The 21522-nt window shown below is 42.6% G+C and overlaps 1 protein-coding gene across 10 annotated transcripts in view; it reads left to right on the top strand.

Moving 5' to 3' along the window:
* Positions 1-21522, top strand: part of LOC126353945 (6-phosphofructo-2-kinase/fructose-2,6-bisphosphatase) — a 348716-nt gene that overhangs the window by 262592 nt on the left and 64602 nt on the right. For 2 of the 10 annotated variants that reach the window (XM_050003235.1, XM_050003238.1), the window contains exon 2: positions 15062-15512. The exons of the other annotated variants lie outside the window; for them this stretch is intronic. In XM_050003235.1, the coding sequence (XP_049859192.1) occupies positions 15422-15512 (91 nt within the window). In that variant the 5' untranslated portion in view covers positions 15062-15421. The remainder of the gene's footprint in view (positions 1-15061; positions 15513-21522) is intronic. 10 annotated transcript variants of the gene reach the window in all.

Raw genomic sequence — 21522 nt, 5'->3', positions numbered from 1 at the left:
TTTTCTTGACTGTTATCGCTGTGAAAACAGACGTAATCTCTAGGGGGCGTTCGTGTTGTGTCTGCGGTTAGCGCACCGTAACTGATAAAACTGTTGTAATGTTTTTACATTTGTTACGGTGAAGTTCAGTTGTTCCAGAAGTTTTCACTGTGTACAAACAAGTCAGTTCTATGGGCGTCTCGGACTCGCTGCGAGCTGATGGTGTTGGGAGCCGATTAATCTGTAGTATCCGAAACATTCCTCTTCGCGTGAAATGCGCTTTATAGCTATTACAGACTGCCAGCATTTGAATTGCCCTTTCGGTCCACTTACGCAAGTTGTAGTAATAGTGAAGCAGCTATCAACACCAAAGTTGACTTTAACCACATAGCTTTACTAGACTCGATTCTGCTGGTCCATGATCTGCTCTTTCCTTATTCTGATATGCAAATCGGCACACACATAGCGAGTTATGTGGGAGTTCTGAAATGCAACTAAGAATCCGAATTACGGTGCAACACCATACAGAGTTGAAATAGCTGGAAATCGAACCCTCAACCTGTTGGTGTGTTGTCCATCACCCACGCGGCCACTAAACAGATGTAATACATTAGCTGTAAAACGCAGGTGGAGTACCTCATTCATATGTGACGTGCTTAAGAGGATGGTGGAAAGTAATGGACAGGTCGTAATATCGGCGAGAGGATGTTGTTGATATTTGTGGTGGCTGCCCAACAGAAACTGACGTGTTTGTGAAGACGGAGCTGGTGAGCTTGTGTATTTCGAAGAACCGGCACCACTTTTGACGAAACGTTTCAGGAATGTGTAAGAAGACGATATACATGCGCTCTCTCTCTCTCTCTCTCTCTCTCTCTCTCTCTCTCTCTCTCTCTCTCTCTCTCTCTCTCTCTCCTCCAAAATACCGCTGGTATGCCTGAGTACTTTCGGCAGTATAAGTGACGAAGATACTGTAGATTATCAGGGAGCATACAGTACATACGCCAAATCATATACGGGGTGGTTCAGATAAAGTTTATTTCTCTGTAACTTACAAAATAATAAGTGAATGGAATATTTATTTACATAGGTGAACTTGAGAAACTATAGTCTTTCTGCGGAGTTACAAACATAGTTCATTTAGTTATTTTCCATAGAGTTAAGAACAACGTGTTATAATTTATTAAATACAAAATTATTTGTCTAGCATGTAGCTGATACAATGTACAAATCAATTTAAGTCAAATTTCTTTCAATATTAGGAAGTAAGGGCGTTTAGAGTTGATCATGCCGTCGATAGACGGTCAGTCGAGACTGTTACAGTTTTAGTTCCAAAACTACAAACGTTCGAAGTTTTGGTGGTGAATCCAACTTGCTGTACACAGTTGGCTATGTTCTGGTGGCGGAATGTTCTTTTAAGTGAGAGCTGAAACTTCCTGAGAGCACAGGTTGTGCGCCTTCTAAACGAGCTGCGCATGAGATGTAAAGTTTGCTGGCGTCACGGTGCAGCAGGATCCCCCGGTTCGCTTTGGTTAGATTGTACAACATATTCTTGCTCTGGCATGAACAAAACAGGTCGTAATGCACAGAAAAACTAGGTGTGGCCTGCCCCACATATTGACCTGGAATAAACAAACTCCAGGTACTTCAGACAGCGTATCGGGGAAGCTAGTCGCTCTGTGACACCAGCAAATTTGCATCTCGTCTGTAGGTCATTTGGAAGGTGCTCTGAGTTACGCATTCAGGCACATGGTCAGTCTTTTAAAAACTTCACTTAAATGAACAATGCACACCAGAACATCCACCTCTACACAGCCTATGATGCACAGTAAGCTGCATCTACCCCTAAGACTTTGAACGTTTCTAGCTCCTCAACTAAAATGTATAGAAATTGGATTTAAACTGATTGTACCTTTTGTTTAAATACATTAGCTAGATAATAAAAATAATGTCCTATTTAAAAAAATTATAACTCATTTCTGTAAGTCTTTGGGAAATAACCAAATAAACTATATTCATATCTCAGCATAAAGTGTAACGTTTCTTGCGTTTCGTTATCTAAATAAATTTTCGTTTTATTTATTACTTCGTAAGTTATAGAAAAAACCGCCTTACGTGATACATCCTGTAGATGCTCCCTTTGTCAGAAAAGTTCTAGGAGAGGTTTCTAAAAAAAATAGCAAATTGCACTTAGAAAGCAATGATCGTAGTTCCTCTCGAAATAGTCCCCTGGGCTATCTACACAGTTGCCATCATTTCTGGATATCTTGGAAGATAGCAGGGAAATTTTAAACTGCGACGCTTGTAAGGTCATTTGTCGCAGCCCGTTAGATGTCTGCGACATCTTGATGAAGGTTTCCTTTCAGTTGCCTTTTCACTCGCGGAAACGAGAAAAAATCGCAAGGCAAGATTTCGGGCGAATATGCCGTATTTGGGATGGCAATAAAGGAGTATGTGGCAACATACTCGGTAACAAATAAAGCAGTATGGGTCTTGCATTGTCGTGCAGTAGGAACCAGTCCTGCGATTGGCTCAAATCAGGGCGGCGGCGTCGAATGCTTGTAGCAAACGTTTCAAGACTTAGATGTAACGAGTTTGGTTCACTGTTCGACCTGGAGGAACATAATCATGGTGAACTAATCCTTTACTGTCAAAGAATGCGATCCACATTGTCTTTGTTCTCGAATGTTGTCGTTTGACATTTTTCGGGGCTGGTGGTCCAGCGCTCTGCCATTCAGCACTTTGACGCGTCGTGTGAAGGTCTTAGTGGTAGCACCGACTTCCATCTCCAGCCATGACCTTTGACAGAAATGTAGGGCTCTATTCAGTAGTTCAATAGAAATTCTTCCTCTTTCTGTTCGTCTGTTAGTGTGTGAGGAACGGGTTTTGCATTGTGTTTCCGTTCCCCTACATTTTCGCGTAAGACCTGATGACGCACATCATGATCTAAATTAAGGTTTTCTGATATCGCACGCACAGTTACATGGCAGTCTTCTTGTTGTAGTTACCTTACACGCTCCACGCTTGCATCTGTATGTGCTGTAGACGGGTGACCAGCTCTGGGATCGCCTTGCACTGAATCTCTGCTTTCAGGAAACGTTTTGTGCCATTCGAAAACATGATTTCTTAAGTGCCTCACCTGCATTTGCTCGCTTAATCGTTGTCCACATTTCAGTAGGGGCTTTCCCGAGCTTAATGCAGAACTGCGTGTTCACTCTTTGCTCACAGTTAGCATCATTTGTTTCACTGCAACTCATGTCTCAAGAACCCAAACAGTGTGTTGCTAAGCACAGCCCTGCCACTTAGTGAGTTGGTGGCGAAGGTCATTTCAAAGATGCACACATACCAGGTAAAATAAAACAACACTTGTTTCTTATCCTGGAACTTTTCTGACAAGTGGAGTATACACCAGTGGCCATTAAAACTTCAGCACCAAGAAGGGTAACAAATAACGGAATTGTACGTATTGTGCTGATGCTGTAGAATAAGATGAGTGCATGATAAAATTTTTTGGTGATCTGAGTCGTCATAGTGTTCGTGAGGATAGTTGAGTTACTGCCAACAAGCCCACATCTGACTCGAGATAGATAACATGGCTGTACCATCGTGCACAGCCGAGCGAACAGCATGTCTGTCCTCTCGGGCACTAGTCGCGTGTGGCTGCTGAGTTCTTGCATGGCGTTGAGTACTGCCCTCCCGAACCCGTCGATTCCATATTCGCACGACAGTCGTGGGACACTGACCAGCGCGAGCAGCAATATCGTGGAACTATAATCTGAAGTCTCGACAGGCGACGATGGTGCCGCTGTAGAATTGCGACACGGTGTTGCAATTCTGATGGGCAGTAGTTCATGTTTATCACGGCAGATAACGGTTTAACGGGCGCCGGAGGTGTTAAGCAACGAGGCAGTAGTCCGCTCTGACCGGTGGGCTTCCCGCGTGGGTAACAACTCGACAGCTGGTAGCCGCAGGCTGAAACTGGGTCGCGTCGCACCACTCTCCTCTCTGGCACGCTGACAACAACATGCCTGAGCGCCACAGCGGAACCGCAGCATCTGCGTGGTGTGGCGTAGATTGTCAGCCGACATTTCATAGACGATTAATTGTAACTTAATTACTGTCACACACGTTCATGTATGTGTTTGGATGCCCTATTGAAACTGAGCAGAAACAAGTGGTAGCTAAATACCCGTCTATCACTTCGAAATAGAGATCTCTTGAAGAACATGATCGTCTTGGAAGTATATTCATTAATCTGTTCGCTTATGGCTTGTATGCTACAGGTGATTCACAATCCATGTTGTATAATTCGAGTGATTGTAGACGGGACTTAGTAGATCAAGTTTTACATGGGAACCCATGTCCGGAAACGTCAGCCAACTACGCTACTAGCGTAAAAGTTACAGGCGCCAGCGTGTATAAACCGATGTATATACATAGTGATTCCTTGATGATGTTACAAACTTTGTAGTGTGATGGAGACGGATAAACGTATCAATTTGAGGTAAGGATCCCTGGTTCGGAAACGAACGAGTCGAAAGTTAACTAGCGAAAATCATTCTGATACCTCTGACGACGGAATACATATTCCAGTACAGTTGTTGCTAAGAATGTAGCATATGTAACTTTCGGAAGTGATAGTATAGGCCAAACAGGAAAAAATGTCCAGTAAACATGGTCTCTAAAATGCATACCTTAATAGCTAAAAGCACTTGTTCATCTTCGCTAGTGTGAAACAAATCTCCTTCCTTCCTTTCCTGTGTAGTTGTAAGGCACATACATTTCTATTCTAGGGTTGTAAATATGCGTGGCTGTAACGTAGTACGTACGTTGAAGGGATGATACTTACGCGGAATGAGGGTGAGAGAAGTTATTGGCTGTGATAACCGCAGTATTAGTTTCGATCACCTTTAAATGTTACTGTTCAGTGTAGATCAGTGAAGCGTACGTGTCAGTTGTGTTGCATGTTTGCTGTTGATGAAGGGGAGGGTATAGCCGTGTGCAGGCGGGCGGAAGCGTCACCATCAACAATATATGTCTCTCTCTCTCTCTCTCTCTCTCTCTCTCTCTCTCTCACACACACACACACACACACACACACACACACACACACACACACACACACACGCACGCACACAAATGGCTGAAATGGCTGTGAGTACTATGGGACTTAACATCTGAGGTCATCAGTCCCCTAGAACTTAGAACTACTTAAACCTAACCAACCTAAGAACATCACACACATCCATGCCCGAGGCAGGATTCGAATCTGCGAGTGTCTAGTAAACGTGGGCTCAAAAATGCATACCTTCAGAGCTATGAGCACTTGTTTATCTGCACTACTGTGAAACACATCTCTTCTAGTAAACAAGGCTCATTGATCTTAAGGTAAGCGGTTTAGAGTCTATTTTTCTTATTCTGATCGATACTACCTTCTTCCAGCATTTGGAAAGCAAACAGTTTGCAGTGGAAGAGACGTGTTTCACAGCATCGAAGATGAAAGGAGTGCTCACAGGTCGTAAAGTATACACTTTAGAGTCAATGTTTGTTAGATATTTTTAGAGAGAGGGAGGGGGTGAGATTTGTAACGTAGTATGTGGGCACATAGTCGTGGCAAAATACTGATACTGAAAATTTCTTGCACCAACAGGATTCCAAGTAGCCATCTCCTTGTAAGAACGTCACTGCACTAGCAGGTATAAGTTTGATGGCAGTCATTGGTTATTTTGCTGAACTTTAACAGCCCCTGGATACCTGGAAACCTTTGCTTTTCGAACCGACCGTTGCTTTACTATTCCCCGTATATGCCTATTGATGTCTTGTAGAAAGGCCTTCACTTTCAGAGCGCTCAACCCATCTCTTGCAGTGTTGCACACGAATTCTTTACTCTACGAGAACATATAACTAGTTCTCTGATCATGATCTGCAGTATTCAATGCATATCCTGACACTGTTATTCCAGTCCTTACCCATTTCGAAGCAGATTGAACGGAAAACGATAGTACACAGTAGGGGTGCTATTTGCTGCGTGGTTAAATTATATGTAGCATTCGTTTATTTGCCGAGATAATGACGACGCCCTTTTTCTCCCATTGCATGGTATACTTTATCCATCAGATACAATATGTGTCTACAACCGGAGTACAGTAACGTAATGTTTATCAGAATTTACAAAAATAATTGTGAAATTTGCTAAGGATGTGGCCGAAGTCAGCCAGTAACCACGTCGATATCATCTGGTTTCTCGTAGTCATTAACGTGATCTGTCAACTGCGATACACTGTAGACTAATTCTTCCTACATTCAAAGCGAGCGAACTCTCGTGAATGTGACAGAGCAATTCATTTTTATCTTGTAAACGGTGTGCCGTGGGAATCTGCCATCTGGATCACTTCTGCCGACTTGTTCTCTCCGCCCAGATAATAAATATATATAGGCGAATAACAGCTCACTATACACGTACTTCACATAGCGGTCAGATCAGATTTCCCTAATCTCTGATAGGTTAGATAAAATTATATTGCATGCAGTTGTAGCGATGTGACCAATGTGCAGACTAATAAATTTACAGAAAATGGAAATTCCGTCTAGAATTAGTTTTTATTCCCGTCAGACCTCACTCTATATACAGACGATATCTGCGAGCAGTCGGCCGGCCGGTGTGGCCAAGCGCTTCTAGGCCCTTCAGTCTGGAACCGCGCGACCGCTACGGTCGCAGGTTCGAATCCTGCCTCGGTCATGGATGTGTGTGATATCTGCGAGCAGTCGGCCGGCCGGTGTGGCCAAGCGCTTCTAGGCCCTTCAGTCTGGAACCGCGCGACCGCTACGGTCGCAGGTTCGAATCCTGCCTCGGTCATGGATGTGTGTGATGTCCTTACGTTAGTTAGGTTCAAGTAGTTCTAAGTTCTTGGGGGACTGGCGACCTCAGATGTTAAATCCCATAGTGCTCAGAGCCATTTGAACCATTTGCGAGCAGTCTTTCAGAGCTTAAATATCGTCTGCCTCAAGTATGTTACACTTCGAAACGAAAGTAAAAGTCCACCATTTGTTTGTAGATATTACGAGCACATCTAGTAATTTCTCATCCAGGGATTGAACAAAAATATGGGAACACTTCGAGAAATGCACGCTTGGACATAAATGTAGATGCTCGCCAAACCTGCAGATTGTGCTGCTTTATCTGACCACGAACGGTACCATGCAATGTCCTCAGTGTATTCCAAATGTCTCAGTGTATTCCAAGTGTCGGTCATGGACAGAACAGTGTTCTGTGTAGTTGTGAGTGTGCATTCGGTCGAAGGTACGTGAATTTGAACGTGGCAAACTGTTGGTGCTCGTATCGTGGGTGCTTCCGTAACCAAGGGAGCTGACGATTTGGTGTTTCAAGAGGCACCGTGTCGAATATTTATACCGCATACAAGAAAGACGAAAAACATCATTCGCTAAGTAACAACTCGGGCAAAACTGGGCCCTGAATGATCGTGAGACACGTTCATTAAAGAGGATTGTGACGGAAAATAAGAGGACGACAGCCCAAAAGTCATTGCAGAATTGAATGTAGCACCAAAAGAACAAGGAGGGAGCTCCGTAAGCAGCGAATTACAGGGCGAGCTGGAATTCCAAAATCACTCATCAGTGATGCAAATGCCCGTAATAGGGAAACGTGTGCCGAAGCCTTAAAACCTGGACTGTGGGGCAATGGAAGAAAGTCAGTTGCTCGGATGAGTCTTGCTTCACACAGTTTCCAACTTCTGGCTCAGTTTATGTCCCAAAAGTGAAACATGGCGGGGGTTCGGTGATAATTTGAACAGCCATATTGTCATATTCCACGGTCCCCGTGGCTACTCTGCACAGTCGCAGTACTGATAAGGATTATGCGACCATTTTGGCTGATCAGGTCCATTCCGTGCTACAATGTTTGTTCTCCAATGGTGATGCTGTGTTACAAAAATACAGGACCCCTTGTCACTCAGGTAGCATCGTCCAAGGCTGGTTTTATGGGCACGAGGATGAATTGTCGCATCTCGTCTGGCCACCACGGTCACAGGGTCTCAATAATATTGACCCCTTGTGGTCTACTTTGGAGAGAAGGGTGGCGACCGCTATCAACCTCCATCATCGTTACCTGAACTTGTCGCTATTTTACATGAAAAATGGTATGGGACTGCCTATACAGAACCTGTATTTATCCATTCCGAGACGAATGGAAGCTGTTTCGAATGACTTATTAGGCATGATAATGTGTTGTGTCTGTGGTGTTTTCATGTTTTTGTCCAACCCCTCTATATAATGTCTTTAGTTTATCGAGGTAGGTGCCGTAGTGGTAAGATGCGTGACTCATATTCGGAAGGACAACGCTTCGGATACCCATGCGGTCATCCCTATTTCGGTTTTCACAGCCCGACGCCACCTTGGCTCCAGGCGCAGGTTCGCGTTCACCTTGAACTCAGGTCGCTTCCAAAGGAGAGGACCGCGGATTCGATATACCGCTCGAGGTTCGTCGAACTTCGTTCGAGGCTCGCTAATAACGTGTTTATTTACACAGGTGACTCCAAGACTACTGCTGGCGTCGGATGTGCCTTTGTCGTTGGGGATGATACCTTTCAATACCGGCTCCTTGACCAGTGTTAAAGTCTTTTTGCTCTCTATCAGGCTGTTCAGTATATCCACCGCCGCCGGCCGGAGTGGTCGTGCGGCTCTAGGCGCTACAGTCTGGAGCCGAGCGACCGCTACGGTCGCAGGTTCGAATCCTGCCTCGGGCATGGAGGTGTGTGATGTCCTTAGGTTAGTTAGGTTTAATTAGTTCTAAGTTCTAGGCGAATGATGACCTCAGAAGTTAAGTCGCATAGTGCTCAGAGCCATTTGAACCATTTTATCCACCGCCATCGTCATTCTCCCTATGCCACCTGCGCCATTCAGAGTCTCCGTGACCCATATTCGGACCACCCTTTCGTGCAACGAATTCAACGGTCCCTTCAGTCGCTAGCTGATACCGGCGCTCGTGTCCTTTTTTTTTTGTGGATTCCTGGCCACGTTGGTGTGCCTGGGAACGAAGCTGCTGATGCTGCGACCAAGTCTGCTGCCCTCCTGCCTCGGGCAGCTTCCTTTTGTGTCCCATCAACTGATGTTAGTGGGGTTCTTTGTCGGCGCGTTTCATCATTGTGGCATGAGGCTTGGTCCTCTCTCCATGAAAATAAGCTTAGGGCCATCAAAACGATCCCGACGGCTTGGACGACCTCTTCACGCCCTTCCCGGCGAGAGGAGGTCGTTTTGGCCAGGTTGCGGGTTGGGCATTGCCGATTTAGCCACCGCTACCTGTTGTCCGGTGATCCCGCCCCACTGTCTCCCTGTGGTCATCCATTGACGGTGCGCCATATTGTCTTGTCCCCGTTTTATTCACTCTCGTGTTGTCCTGTGTCTGCCGTCTACCTTACAGGAACTTTTAGCTGATTACGCTCGAGCAGCTGCTCGTATCCCTTAGTTTTATTACATTGACGGACTTGTCCAGAAAGATCTAACTCCTTTATTTTGTTTATCTGCGTCTTTGTAAGTACTTTCTGGTGTTGCCCCTTGCGTTTTTCTACGCTATTAGTGCACTAACGTTTGTGACTGGGCGCTAAGGACCTTAGTAGTTGAGCGCCCTAAACAAAAAAAATTCGGTTTCCTGTGGTTTCCTTAGACTGATGAAGGGGAATGCCAGGATTGTTCCATTTAGAGGGACACCATCGATTTCATTACACAGTTTGAGCTTGAACTCTGTGTATAATGATTAAGCCTTCCTCCATCTTATTTAGTTTATCTTTCTACAAACCAACAGCACATCAAGCATACCAACATACATACATATTAAAGCGTTCTTTACTGGTCTGTAAGTAACTGGGACTGTCTTTCAGTAAACTGAGAAACGTGTGTTTTCCTGCGCTCTGTACGTTTCTCTATCGTAATGTCAACAGAGAAACTACTCTGTGGTTCTCAATATCATTGTTTTCAAAGTCCGTTTCGGTATCTACGGAGAAGTTGTTTATCGCTGAGTAAGTCGTGCCCTCAGAGCAGGGAATGCCTTCTGGATTCCTGCAGCAATGGACGACACAGATATAAGTCGCTTTTTTTAAATATATCTGCCGTTTTTTCTTCTTATTGGATACACTCCAGCTCCCTTGAAAAATAAAAGATGAAATCCAACCTGGCTGTCTTTCGTATTGTTTCAGTCGTTATAACATTAGCGATTAATCGAACGTATGATTCAGCGTCTTTCCTACTGTGATACACGCTCCCAAGTCTTCTGTATGTAGTAGTTAACATTTTTGGGATGTTGTACGTAATATTCTGTTCGTATTTGTTCACACAGACTGGCGAAGGCCTATCTTTGATACGTGGTATGACTTTGATCACGATCATCATTATACCACAATAGTGATTAATTATAACATTCACTACAAAAAGGAGTGACGTTGATGTAAAGAAACACTTAGTTCTTTCTTCATCATTCTCATCGTTTAGTTCACACCTGGCATTATTCACAGCCTGTAACGGTTCTTCCATTGAAGGTCTTACAGCATAGCAGCCAGCGCGCCCTACTGTAGGGAGTTTTTCCGTAGCCTGTAAAAATGATGGCCTGTTGCCGATTTGTTTGCATGTCTTCCTGTCTGTTCTGTTGCCACACGTTAATGACAGAAATTTTTATTAGTGCAGAAAGCATGTTGCAGATCAGAATTAGTTTCACACAATGTATATTTTCTGCGCTATCTGTCCAAGACGAGCAAGGTGGCGAACTGGTCAAACATTGGACTAGCATTCGAGAGGACGGCGGTACACATCTGCATCTGGCCATCTAGATTTAGGTTCCCTGTGGTTTCCCTACACTGCTTAAGGCAAAAGGCGAGACATTTCGTTTAAAAAGTGCAGGACCGATTTCATTCTTCCAATCTGTGCTCGCGCTCCGCCCTTAACGACTGGACACTCATATTCCTCCCTTCTTCGTAGTCCTCCAAACAGTATACACCGTCCTTCGAAAAAGTTCCGAGACTGATTTTAATCCTGACGTAAAAGCGATGTCATTCAGGTGCGGGCAGGCACTGTTAAGTAGAGGACGTTTGGCCGTAGTTTGTCGACGTTGTTGTGTCACAAATCGCAGTGGAGCAATATTTCCGAATTAGGTGTTCCATACGTTCTCCAAGACGCAGTTCTTTTCTGGGAAAAATCATCACGGTTGACGATACTTAGTTACCAGGACGAACTTGCCACAAAACGACAAAGTGCAAAAATTCGCATGAATGGTCAACGCTTTGATGACATTCACGGGAATGTGACTTGAGAGTTTAACAACATTCCAAAGGAGAACTTATATGACAGTTTCACATGGCTATATGAATGTCTGTGCGTTGTACGCAAGTGGGAGACGTGGTGGCCGAGCGGTTCTAGGCGCTACAGTCTAGGACTGCGCGACCGCTACGGTCGCAGGTTCGAATCCTGCCTCGGGCATAGATGTGAGTGATGTCCTTAGGTTAGTTAGGTTTAAGTAGTTCTAAGTTCTAGGGGACTGATGGCTTCAGAAGTCCCATAGTGCTCAGAGCCATTTGAACCATTAAAACCATTAAAACCACCGTCTTAACTTTTCCCCATTTTTATTAATTCAAGCTCGGAACTATTTGCCCTGACAGTGGAGGCGATTGCTTCCCGGTAAGTGACAATCGGTATCATCGATAAAGTTTGTAAGACAGAGACTCACAGTTTCTACTCAGCAGATAGTGCTCATCTTGAGCAGTGCTTTACCATGCTGATCGTGGGTGATTATATGTGTGTGTGGTTTCTGTTCTCTCGGACATGTCCGAATTACAGACACGATTTTGACACTGCAGCCACTGTGTATCAATACACAAAGGAATTAAAGATTTTTGGTTGCCATTGGGCATTGATCAATATCAATAGAGCAGGTTGAAAATTTGTGCCAGACTGGGACAAGAACACGGCTCTCCTGATTACTAGGCAGATGTTGCTGACAGCTACGCCATCCAGACACGTCACCACAACCTCAAGTTCTGCCCTAACACGCCTCCCGCCAGACTCAAATTCTCAACTTATACCACACACTGATGCAGTGCCCCTGCTTTTTTGGCTCATTACTCGAGACACGTCGCCAGTTCTCGTAATAGTTCGAGTCTGCTGTGCATCTGCACTGATGGGAAATTGGCTTTCATCACCTTAATTATGTGTGTGCTGTCTGCCCTTATGGACATGTATGAAAGAACAGACACCATTTTGATCCTGCAGCCACAATGAATAAAGTACCTCAGCCCGGCACAAATTTTCAACTTTTACCATTGATATAAATCTGTGCCCACTGGCAGCTAATGTCTTTATTTCCTTTTTGTCGTGGATAGTTCTTGTGTTCTTTAAGACTGGTTGCCTTTCCCATGCTTTGGGACAAGTGTACGCAGTGTGCTGGCTTTTTGACTAAGGAAGTAAATGTCCTATGTTCCTGCCCCGGTTGGGCCCTTTTTTCTGTGTTTCACACGTATTTCACCACAGCAAAACTCTTGGTATGTAAAAAGATGAGATGTACTGTGGCCTGAACCACGCGTTAAACTGTAGGCGTATAAATGGCGCGCTAAGAGCCCTTCTCAGGTTGGAGGAGGCATAGTCATAATGCCTCCTCTAGAAGTACCAAGCCGGTTGGATTCAAGCAGCCCTGAGTGCGAGCACTGCTTCAGCTCAGGCAGTTAGCCAGAACCAGATTTCACTCTCTCCCTTTTCCTTAACTTCATCAGCAGCACAGATATAACTACACGTTACACTTGCTCATCACAGACGTGTGTTAGAGTAATTGAGGTTGAGACACAGCCTCGCAGTTCACTGGGAAAGGCGCCAAGCGATTACGGAAGGCTTACTCTACAGCCTGGTCTTGGCCGTTAATGCCAAAACGCCTTCCTTCTCTTCCTCCCCGTTTGTCGAGCTATCTGCGCTCTGACATTTCCACGCTACAAAATGTACTCACAGTTCTCTATCATCGATATTTTCTCAAAGAAATAGCACTGCTTCCGGCACGTGTCGTGCTCTCCCTCTCCCTCTCTCTCTCTCTCTCTCTCTCTCTCTCTCTCTCTCACACACGCACACGCACACGCACGCGCGCGCACGCACGACACAGTTTACAGAATATTGTTCTCTCCCATATTTACGTAGCAGACCTGAACCGATTTTCAAAAAATGATTAAAGTGGCTCTGAGCACTATGCGACTTAACTTCTGAGGTCATCAGTCGCCTAGAACTTAGAACTAGGCGAACCGAGGCAGGATTCGAACCTGCGACCGTAGCGGTCGCTCGGCTCCAGACTGTAGCGCCTAGAACCGCACGGCCACTCCGGTCGGCGAACCGATTTTGTTACCTCCATCAAATATCGGTGTCGTTGTTTAATGGTGTTTTTAAATCAGCTATTTCGTTTTCGATAGCACAAAGTAGTACCTTACTAATGCTTTTCGTATGGATAAAGAGTACGATTTTCTTATGGATGTCAGTTGGAAGAGGAGGAGGAGGAGGAGGAGGAGCCTGTACAAGAAGAGATGTTAAAAAATGCTATTCACACCAAGTAATACGTGCGAAACTGTTTTACGTTATCAACTATCTTGGTCAACTACTCACAGAAAATTACTTAAAAGTGCCAAAAATGTTGAATAGTACACACACACACACACACACACACACACACACACACACACACACACAGACTGTAGCGCCTAGAACCGCACGGCCACTCCGGTCGGCGAATCGATTTTGTTACCTCCATCAAATATCGGTGTCGTTGTTTAATGGTGTTTTTAAATCAGCTATTTCGTTTTCGATAGCACAAAGTAGTACCTTACTAATGCTTTTCGTATGGATAAAGAGTACGATTTTCTTATGGATGTCAGTTGGAAGAGGAGGAGGAGCCTGTACAAGAAGAGATGTTAAAAAATGCTATTCACACCAAGTAATACGTGCGAAACTGTTTTACGTTATCAACTATCTTGGTCAACTACTCACAGAAAATTACTTAAAAGTGCCAAAAATGTTGAATAGTACACACACACACACACACACACACACACACACACACACACACACACACACAAGACTTGTGAATGCAGAAGGTGATAACGCATCGTCGACTGATTGTTGAACCCAAATCGTTGTTCCTTATGCATTTATATTCGGTAGATAAGGCTTGAATTAGTTTCGTATGATATTGCTTTAAATGATATTTACGGACGTTGGCATCGCCATAAAAGTGAAGTGTATTCAGTCTGAACATTGTTGAAATCGAATGTTCATATAAATTATTGTAAACTCGTAATAAATTAAGCATGTGCGTCAATAATGAACACAATTGGTCACTGAAGTATTCTGTTGCTACAAATCAAGAGAAATATTTGCTTTCACTTCATTTCATCTCTTGCATGCGTTCACGAATGTACACAAATGCCTAAAGATGCGTATTTCACGCAAACAGTATTTTCGAATTCATTTCCACGTGAAAATAGTTTGACATCAAAATGTGATTTCAGTCACACTTTCAGGACTGAACTTAACCTCTGTGTCTAGCTATAATTCTCCAAAGAATGATGAGAATGTGTCATAAATAAAGACGCGAGGAGCAAGTTGCTCCAGAAGTATGCAGAACATTCAGAAAATGGCAGCACATGTCAGAGGCATTGGTAGCTTCGTGTATAATCTGCACCTACCGTCACTGACGCTCAAAACAATTAACCTTCAATATGATAGCGTCGCTTTGGTATATTGCGAATTTGGGACACATGGCATTAAGGGGTTAGAGTCGGAAAGTAGTTTTTCATCGCTCTGTGTAGGTAGTAATAGATTGCAAAGACAGAAAATAAGTAGTGTGATAGGGCAATGCGTGCAGTTTGCCGTAAGCGAGTGGTTACTATCGTACATTGTTGTTTATTGACCAGTTGACATAACCGGGTACCAGTTAGAGCAGAGGCCACGGCGTTATAAAGTACGCCTGCCAAGGTTTTCGTCGTTGACTCACCAGCATCTCCTTGAACGAGCCGGCGGTGTGTGCTCTCGTTAAGCGAAGTGTTATTCATTGCAGCCCTCCGTCACGTCGGGCCTAGTGCGGCTGAAAGCTGCGATAGAGATCAAGGCGACGTAGAGGCCACCGAGGCATCGGCGAGGGCCGGTGCAGGTCCGGCGCACCCTTGCGAAGGACTCCCGCCAGACACCTCCTCGCCCCCAGATTTTGACTCCGGGGAGTTCGAAGGTCACGGACGAAGGTGGTGGTGGCAGCGGTCGCGCGTTTGTGTGCACAAAGCTCTGGGTAGGGGCCAAGCTGCTATAAGCGTTCAGGCGGTCGCGATCGCAATGCTTTGCGAACCTGTAGCGTGTGCGGACGGCGGCGCGCCCGCCGCATCTCTAGTAGCGACCAGTGCGAGATACGTGCCGCCTTCGCGCCATGGAGTGTCTTAACCTGAACCTGCTGCTCCCCCCGGGCATGATGCAGAGGAGGAATTCCCAGTTTCAACGCAAGGTCTCCATCCGCATAGGTGAGCTATGCGCATGCGCCGCTTTTCTTGCCTTGTTGCTGGAATCCTTTTGGTGCTGCATGCTAAGGCTGAATTATTTTTTGTGTCCATTTTATCAAAAACTTTAATCAAGCTCTTAATTATAGTAAAAATTATATCTGTATAATAGTTTTACCTTTTTTATTTGCAGAGTTTTTGAAAAATGTACCATCCTTCTCGAAGAACTTCTGCTGTATATACACGCATTTAATACAGTGTCGCTATTCAAGCTTCAAATCAATGTTGTCCTACTGTTTTTGTATGGGACAGTATGAAATAAGGTACATGAAGTGGTACACTACACTGTCTTGTAGATTTTTTTTCTGACATTGGCGACAGTGAAGTTCTTTCACCTTTCTCGAAACAGGATCTGGTGGCAAGTCTGCAACATAATGTTCTAGCTTGTGTATAAAATCAATTTTTGCGATTTTACATGGTCATGCTCGTTGCATAGCAACAAGGCAGTTTAATTCCAGAACTCCAGTGACAATTCGACGAAATGCCCTGTGGTTCAGTTTACCACCATAGCTACCGTAGCTATCATGAGCTGTCCTCGACTACATAATGGGGAAATACCATACTCTGTAGAGTGAAACATTTTGATTAGCTCTATCAATTTCACCCATAAACTTGTAGTGATAAATGACTCTTGGTTGTTGAATTGCTGTTAGTCTTTTATGCTGATGTAATGTCACATTACTGGATGAGTTACATTTATAGTATCAAAGTCTGTTGCCACCCTCACCACGCTGTTGTCACTCCATGAAGTCACTAGTATATTGACTTAACTGACTTTACATTAGAGCAAAACACAGAAAGGCACAATGTACCTGCATAGAGCTAATGCCCTTTTAAAAGGGTGTGTTTGAAGAGAGAGACACTGAAGGATATTGGGCATGCAAATACTCATCTTTAACTGTATTGATATGACAGTCTGACAGAATATGTGAAGATTTATTTCTGTAATACATACGTCCACAGAGAAGTTGTACTTACTCATCAACTAGAAGGTCAGGCAGATTATCAATTTTCAACAAACCTAGTTTTCTTATAAACACAGAATTTTGCTGACTCTACGAGAGCCAAATGTTATTTTAAACAATGGTATGCATAGGTTGGATAAAGTATATACTAATGTCATCTGTTGGAAGGTAGAATAATGAAGTTGTAAAAGAAATTTTAGGCTTCTTTGCAAAAATCCTCTCTGAAGGATAATAGCCGTATCTAGGTTAAAGCTACTTTGACAACAGTTGTCGGAGGCCGTTTATTCTTATAACTTAATGATAGTCAATCTTTTTATACCTACCGCTTACTTTTCTATCTCTATTAGTAATAACATATTCGTACCTCCCACCGGTTCCACATTAATGTTAATAAATACTACATAGTAAAGTTAATTCCCTTGTACATTAAGCTGAGTTACACTGAGTTAAAGCATACACTAATAATTACTCACCAAAAACTTTGTCAAAATTTAATGCCGTTTATAAACTGCAGTATAATATATCTCAGCTTTCTTACATAGGTCAGACAGGGTGGAGAGTTAAGATCCGCTTTCGTGAACACTTACTCAACAAAGACGGCGAGAATTCCAACCTTACTTGGTCATTACATGTGACAGTCATAATCTTAAGAACCCCTGCTCCAGAAAAGTCTCTCCCCTCACTCTCTCTCTCTCTCTCTCTCTCTCTCTCTCTCTCTCTCTCTCTCTCTCTCTCTCTCTCTCTGACTCTATTCTTTCCTTCCTGCCCGTGAATCCCAAAATTGTTATTTATGTATAATTGTACCAATGTTGGCAACGTAATTATTTACTTGAAGTTTGCAACATGTCACCTGATTATACAAATGAGTATAAAATTTAAGACATATCAATTTGAGAGAAAAGGATTTGTTTACTCCTTAAAATATTCAGCAACTCAAACTAAGAACTCCACAATTCTTTAAAACTTATTGCAAATAATGTTGATATATATTCTTTGTACTTGGAGATAATGTTTCTGTTTTACTGTACGCTCTTTGCACCTAGTAGTTTCCAGACACCATTTTTGTTTACAAAATATGACAGTTTACATGTGATGTGTTACGGCAGAGAAAGTAACCTGTGACGACTGGAGCTATTCTATTTTACTAGTTTGTTTTCACCTTTACATATACTCTTATTTGTTAGTCAAAAAACCACCTCAAAACAATGTTCTTAAATAGTGCTGTTGTTTCTCCATCAGACAGTGCCACAAGTTACCCCAAAATCGTAACACAACACAAACATAGGGCATACTAAAACATGTAAATCCACCTGATGATGGACGTTTAAACCTTCGAAAACGGGTTTTGGATATAATTAAACGGTGACTGGTAACATTAAACTTGTTGTTTCATTCGATCGGCGGGACTTCATAAGTCAATTTTTGTAGAATATCTCAAGATAGAGAAACACACTCGTCCTCCTCATCCTTGATTAAAATAGAATTTTTGCATACAGTTGACAAGGGCTAAAAAACGAAACTTTTAGAAAAATTTGAAATTTATAAACAGTTGTTAAATGATCAACTTGCATTAAAAAGCAGACATTATTTTGATTGCATATTATCTATTATAAAATGTGAAAATTAACCCATTCCTTTTATATATTAGAACTGCTCTGATGTGAATGTCATATTACTGTTTTTGTCTTTCTTTCAAATATACATGCAATCAAAATAGTGTCTGCTTTTTAATGCAAGTTGATCACTTAACAACTCTTGAATTTAGGTGAAACTGTTTATATATTTCAAATTTTTCTAAAAGGTTCAACCTGTATTTAAAATAATTACGTACAATATGTACATTTCTGGACGTATCATGACATTATGCATCTGTGGTGAAAATATTGACATTTCCTAAACAAGTACTAAGTAAGTTTCACATAAATATACAGCTAAGGTCTAAAGATTTACAATATCCCTAATTTCGCAGGTTTCTGAAGATGACACATTGATTTGTCTAAACTGGTAAAGCATAATAAAAATATATTTGCGACTGACGACTAAATGTTATTGTGAAAAATATTTACAACAGTTACTGAAAATTATAGCCATGAATAAAATAATAAAGCTAATGAAAATGTTTTAAACATTTTCCCGTCCACCATGCAAGCTGTAGAGGGCGGTAGGGACCAGTTTGACTACCAGTGATATAACGCATGACGAGCCTCGCGCTTTCAGGGGTCCCCTACCAAACTGCCTATTTACAGCTCTGGAAATAACAGATCACACATACAAAATTGCTTGTATTTTCTAGAACGTAAAGAATACATTCGATGCAATTCTATTTTATTAAAACACATTTTACGTATTACAACTTGGCAGAAGCGTTTTATTTTCATGCCGTGCTCCACTATTTTCTACTGTGCAATATTACGAACCTACGCCACAATATTGTCATTTGAGTTTATGTGCCTGAAATTGTTAACGACTTTTTAAAATTTATTTATATATTTTGGCTTGAAGCAACACTGAGTATACAGTCAGCAGTAGTTATAACTGTAAAGAATTAACATAAAACATTGAGTTGGTAAAACGACAGAGTAAGCACAGCTTTATGGACAGTACTTTGTAATGAGGAGATTACTTTACGCTATTATAATAATAGTTTCATATGGAGTATCGATGGTAGGCAGTGGAAACCTCGAAACTCGGTCTGTCTGTGAAAACCTCGTAATTCCAGTAAGCAGTAACTCCATTATAAAAGGGAGATTTGAAAGTATTAAATAACTAGTTTTCTACTATAGTTACACATGAAGCAACATTATCTGTATCACTTAATATATATTTTTAAGAAACAGTATTTGCTACTTCTGTAATATTTAACAAATCGGAGTTTTCATTGTTTACTATTGGTACCTTATTCAAGATACAGGATGATCCGTTTGAGATGTCAGTAAAATAAAACACTGTATACAAGAAACTATTCAAACTTATTGCTTGTTAATGGTTCATACATGCGGAGGAGAGTCTTGAGTTTGTGCTCGAAATTTCCGTGATAGCAGAATAGCACTCAACACGTCGCCATTGCGAACGCGGCACAAATCATATACCTCGCGTCCATGTTGCGCCACGTGGCCCGTAGCATTTCTGGAGTGATTCGCTGAAAGGCCGCTGTAATTTACATCCGTATGATGGCCAGATTCTGTGGTCTTTGTGAATACAGTGTAACTTTAACGCAGTCCCAAACAAAACAAAAAAAAGTAGGCATTAGGCCATATGATAGGTCCACCACGGTCGTACCAGCGATCATGGAATATCTAGTTTAATTGTTCCAGCACTATGAGTGCCCAATGCGGCGGAGCGCCCTGCTGTTAATGGTTAATGATGCCAGTATCCTATCTTGCTGTGATTGAGAGTCCACATGCTGCTCGATCACTTCAAGGTAATTGACGGCACGAACAGCTCCTCCACAAAAAAGAATGGGTCCGTAACGTTGTGCTGACGTATGAAAGCTCGCTTGGCCTATACGATACTCGAAAATTTCACGTAGCATATGACACAATGGCACGTTGATGTATCGTAATGACAATTTTCACTTAACAATCGAGAGACACTGAGCGCGTTAACTAGTGCCGCCTCCGTACAAATGTATTTTCGACATTTTGTGTTTGCGTTATCAACTACGAGGGCTGATGGCTTACCTCCTGGAGCATGGTCACTGCCCATCATTTTCATGTATATTGCAGAACGTTACTCAGAGATATGCACATTAACTTAATAAATACAACGTTATACTTTTGTGACATCTCAAACGAATCACCCTGTAGTTTAAACCCTCATGTACACATTCAGGACCTTAATTTAAAAGGTATACTAACAAACAATAATTTGTATCTTCATATACATAAGTATATACTATTATACATTTATGTTCATAATTTTAAAAGAAGTGTATTCTTTTAAGTAGTCCGCCATCAAATTGAACTTATTTATATTGAATCTGTAAAGAGTTGACGCTAATAGAGGGAAGCATCTTGCAACTAGTTTCCCGTATAATACTAATTATGCTTCCTTGCATTTAGTGCATGCGACTACTATTGATTCCGATCGGTCACGTGCGCTTGTTCCTGATCACACCGTCCAAAAACTAAAATTTTTGTTCGATGTAAATATGTGGGATAACGTCCGTGTCCCAGTCTCATAATGAACGATAGACGTCGCGTGACGTTTACATAGCTTCACATAGTCGAATCACGGTCGCGGAGAGATGTACGGTTGTATGAGCGCTAGATGTCCGCACTTAACATTGCTGCGATACATGAGAGGTCACGGTTCCAGTCATGGTAAGCAGCTTTCTTGGCTAGGTGTGAAATCAGTATGAGGGGTTGGCGTTATACGGCATTGTCCTTCACTAATGCTCGTCTTCACTAGGTAGTCCACTGCTTCGTTACTATGTCGTTATGCAAGTTCGCCTACAAATCGCTTGTTAATAAATCATCTCACCAAAAATATTTGCAGGCTACTCAGCGAAACAATCGGACTCAAGCAGGATACTCCCTAAGTTAGGTAACTATCAGTTTGAATTAAGGTTAAAGATAGTCTAGCCCAATTACTGGCCGGCCGGAGGGGCCAAGAGGTTCTAGGCGCTTCAATCCGGAACTGCGCGACCGCTACAGTCGCGCATTCGAATCCTGCCTCGGGCATGGATGTATGTGATGTCCTTAGGTTAGTTATGTTTAAGTAGTTCTAAGTTCTAGGAGACTGATGACCTCAGACGTTAAGTCCCATAGTGCTCAGAGCCATTTGAACCATTTTTTGACAAATGTATTAAGTTATGGCGATACCTTTGAAGTGATAAACAACTTACTTGTTCTTTTACATGTATCATGTTTTCATTTGATTTTTCTTTGTATTTCGTCTCGTGTTCATATCTAAGTCCTCCATTTCCCCTTTCTTGTTCGATGTTAGGTGTTCTGATTTATGATTAGATTAGATTAATACTTGTTCCATAGATCATGAATACGACACTT

Source organism: Schistocerca gregaria, chromosome 3 (assembly GCF_023897955.1).
Source record: "Schistocerca gregaria isolate iqSchGreg1 chromosome 3, iqSchGreg1.2, whole genome shotgun sequence".
Lineage (NCBI taxonomy): Eukaryota > Metazoa > Arthropoda > Insecta > Orthoptera > Acrididae > Schistocerca > Schistocerca gregaria.
The sequence above is the reverse complement of the archived record's forward strand: the minus strand, read 5'-3'. Positions and strand labels throughout refer to the sequence as shown.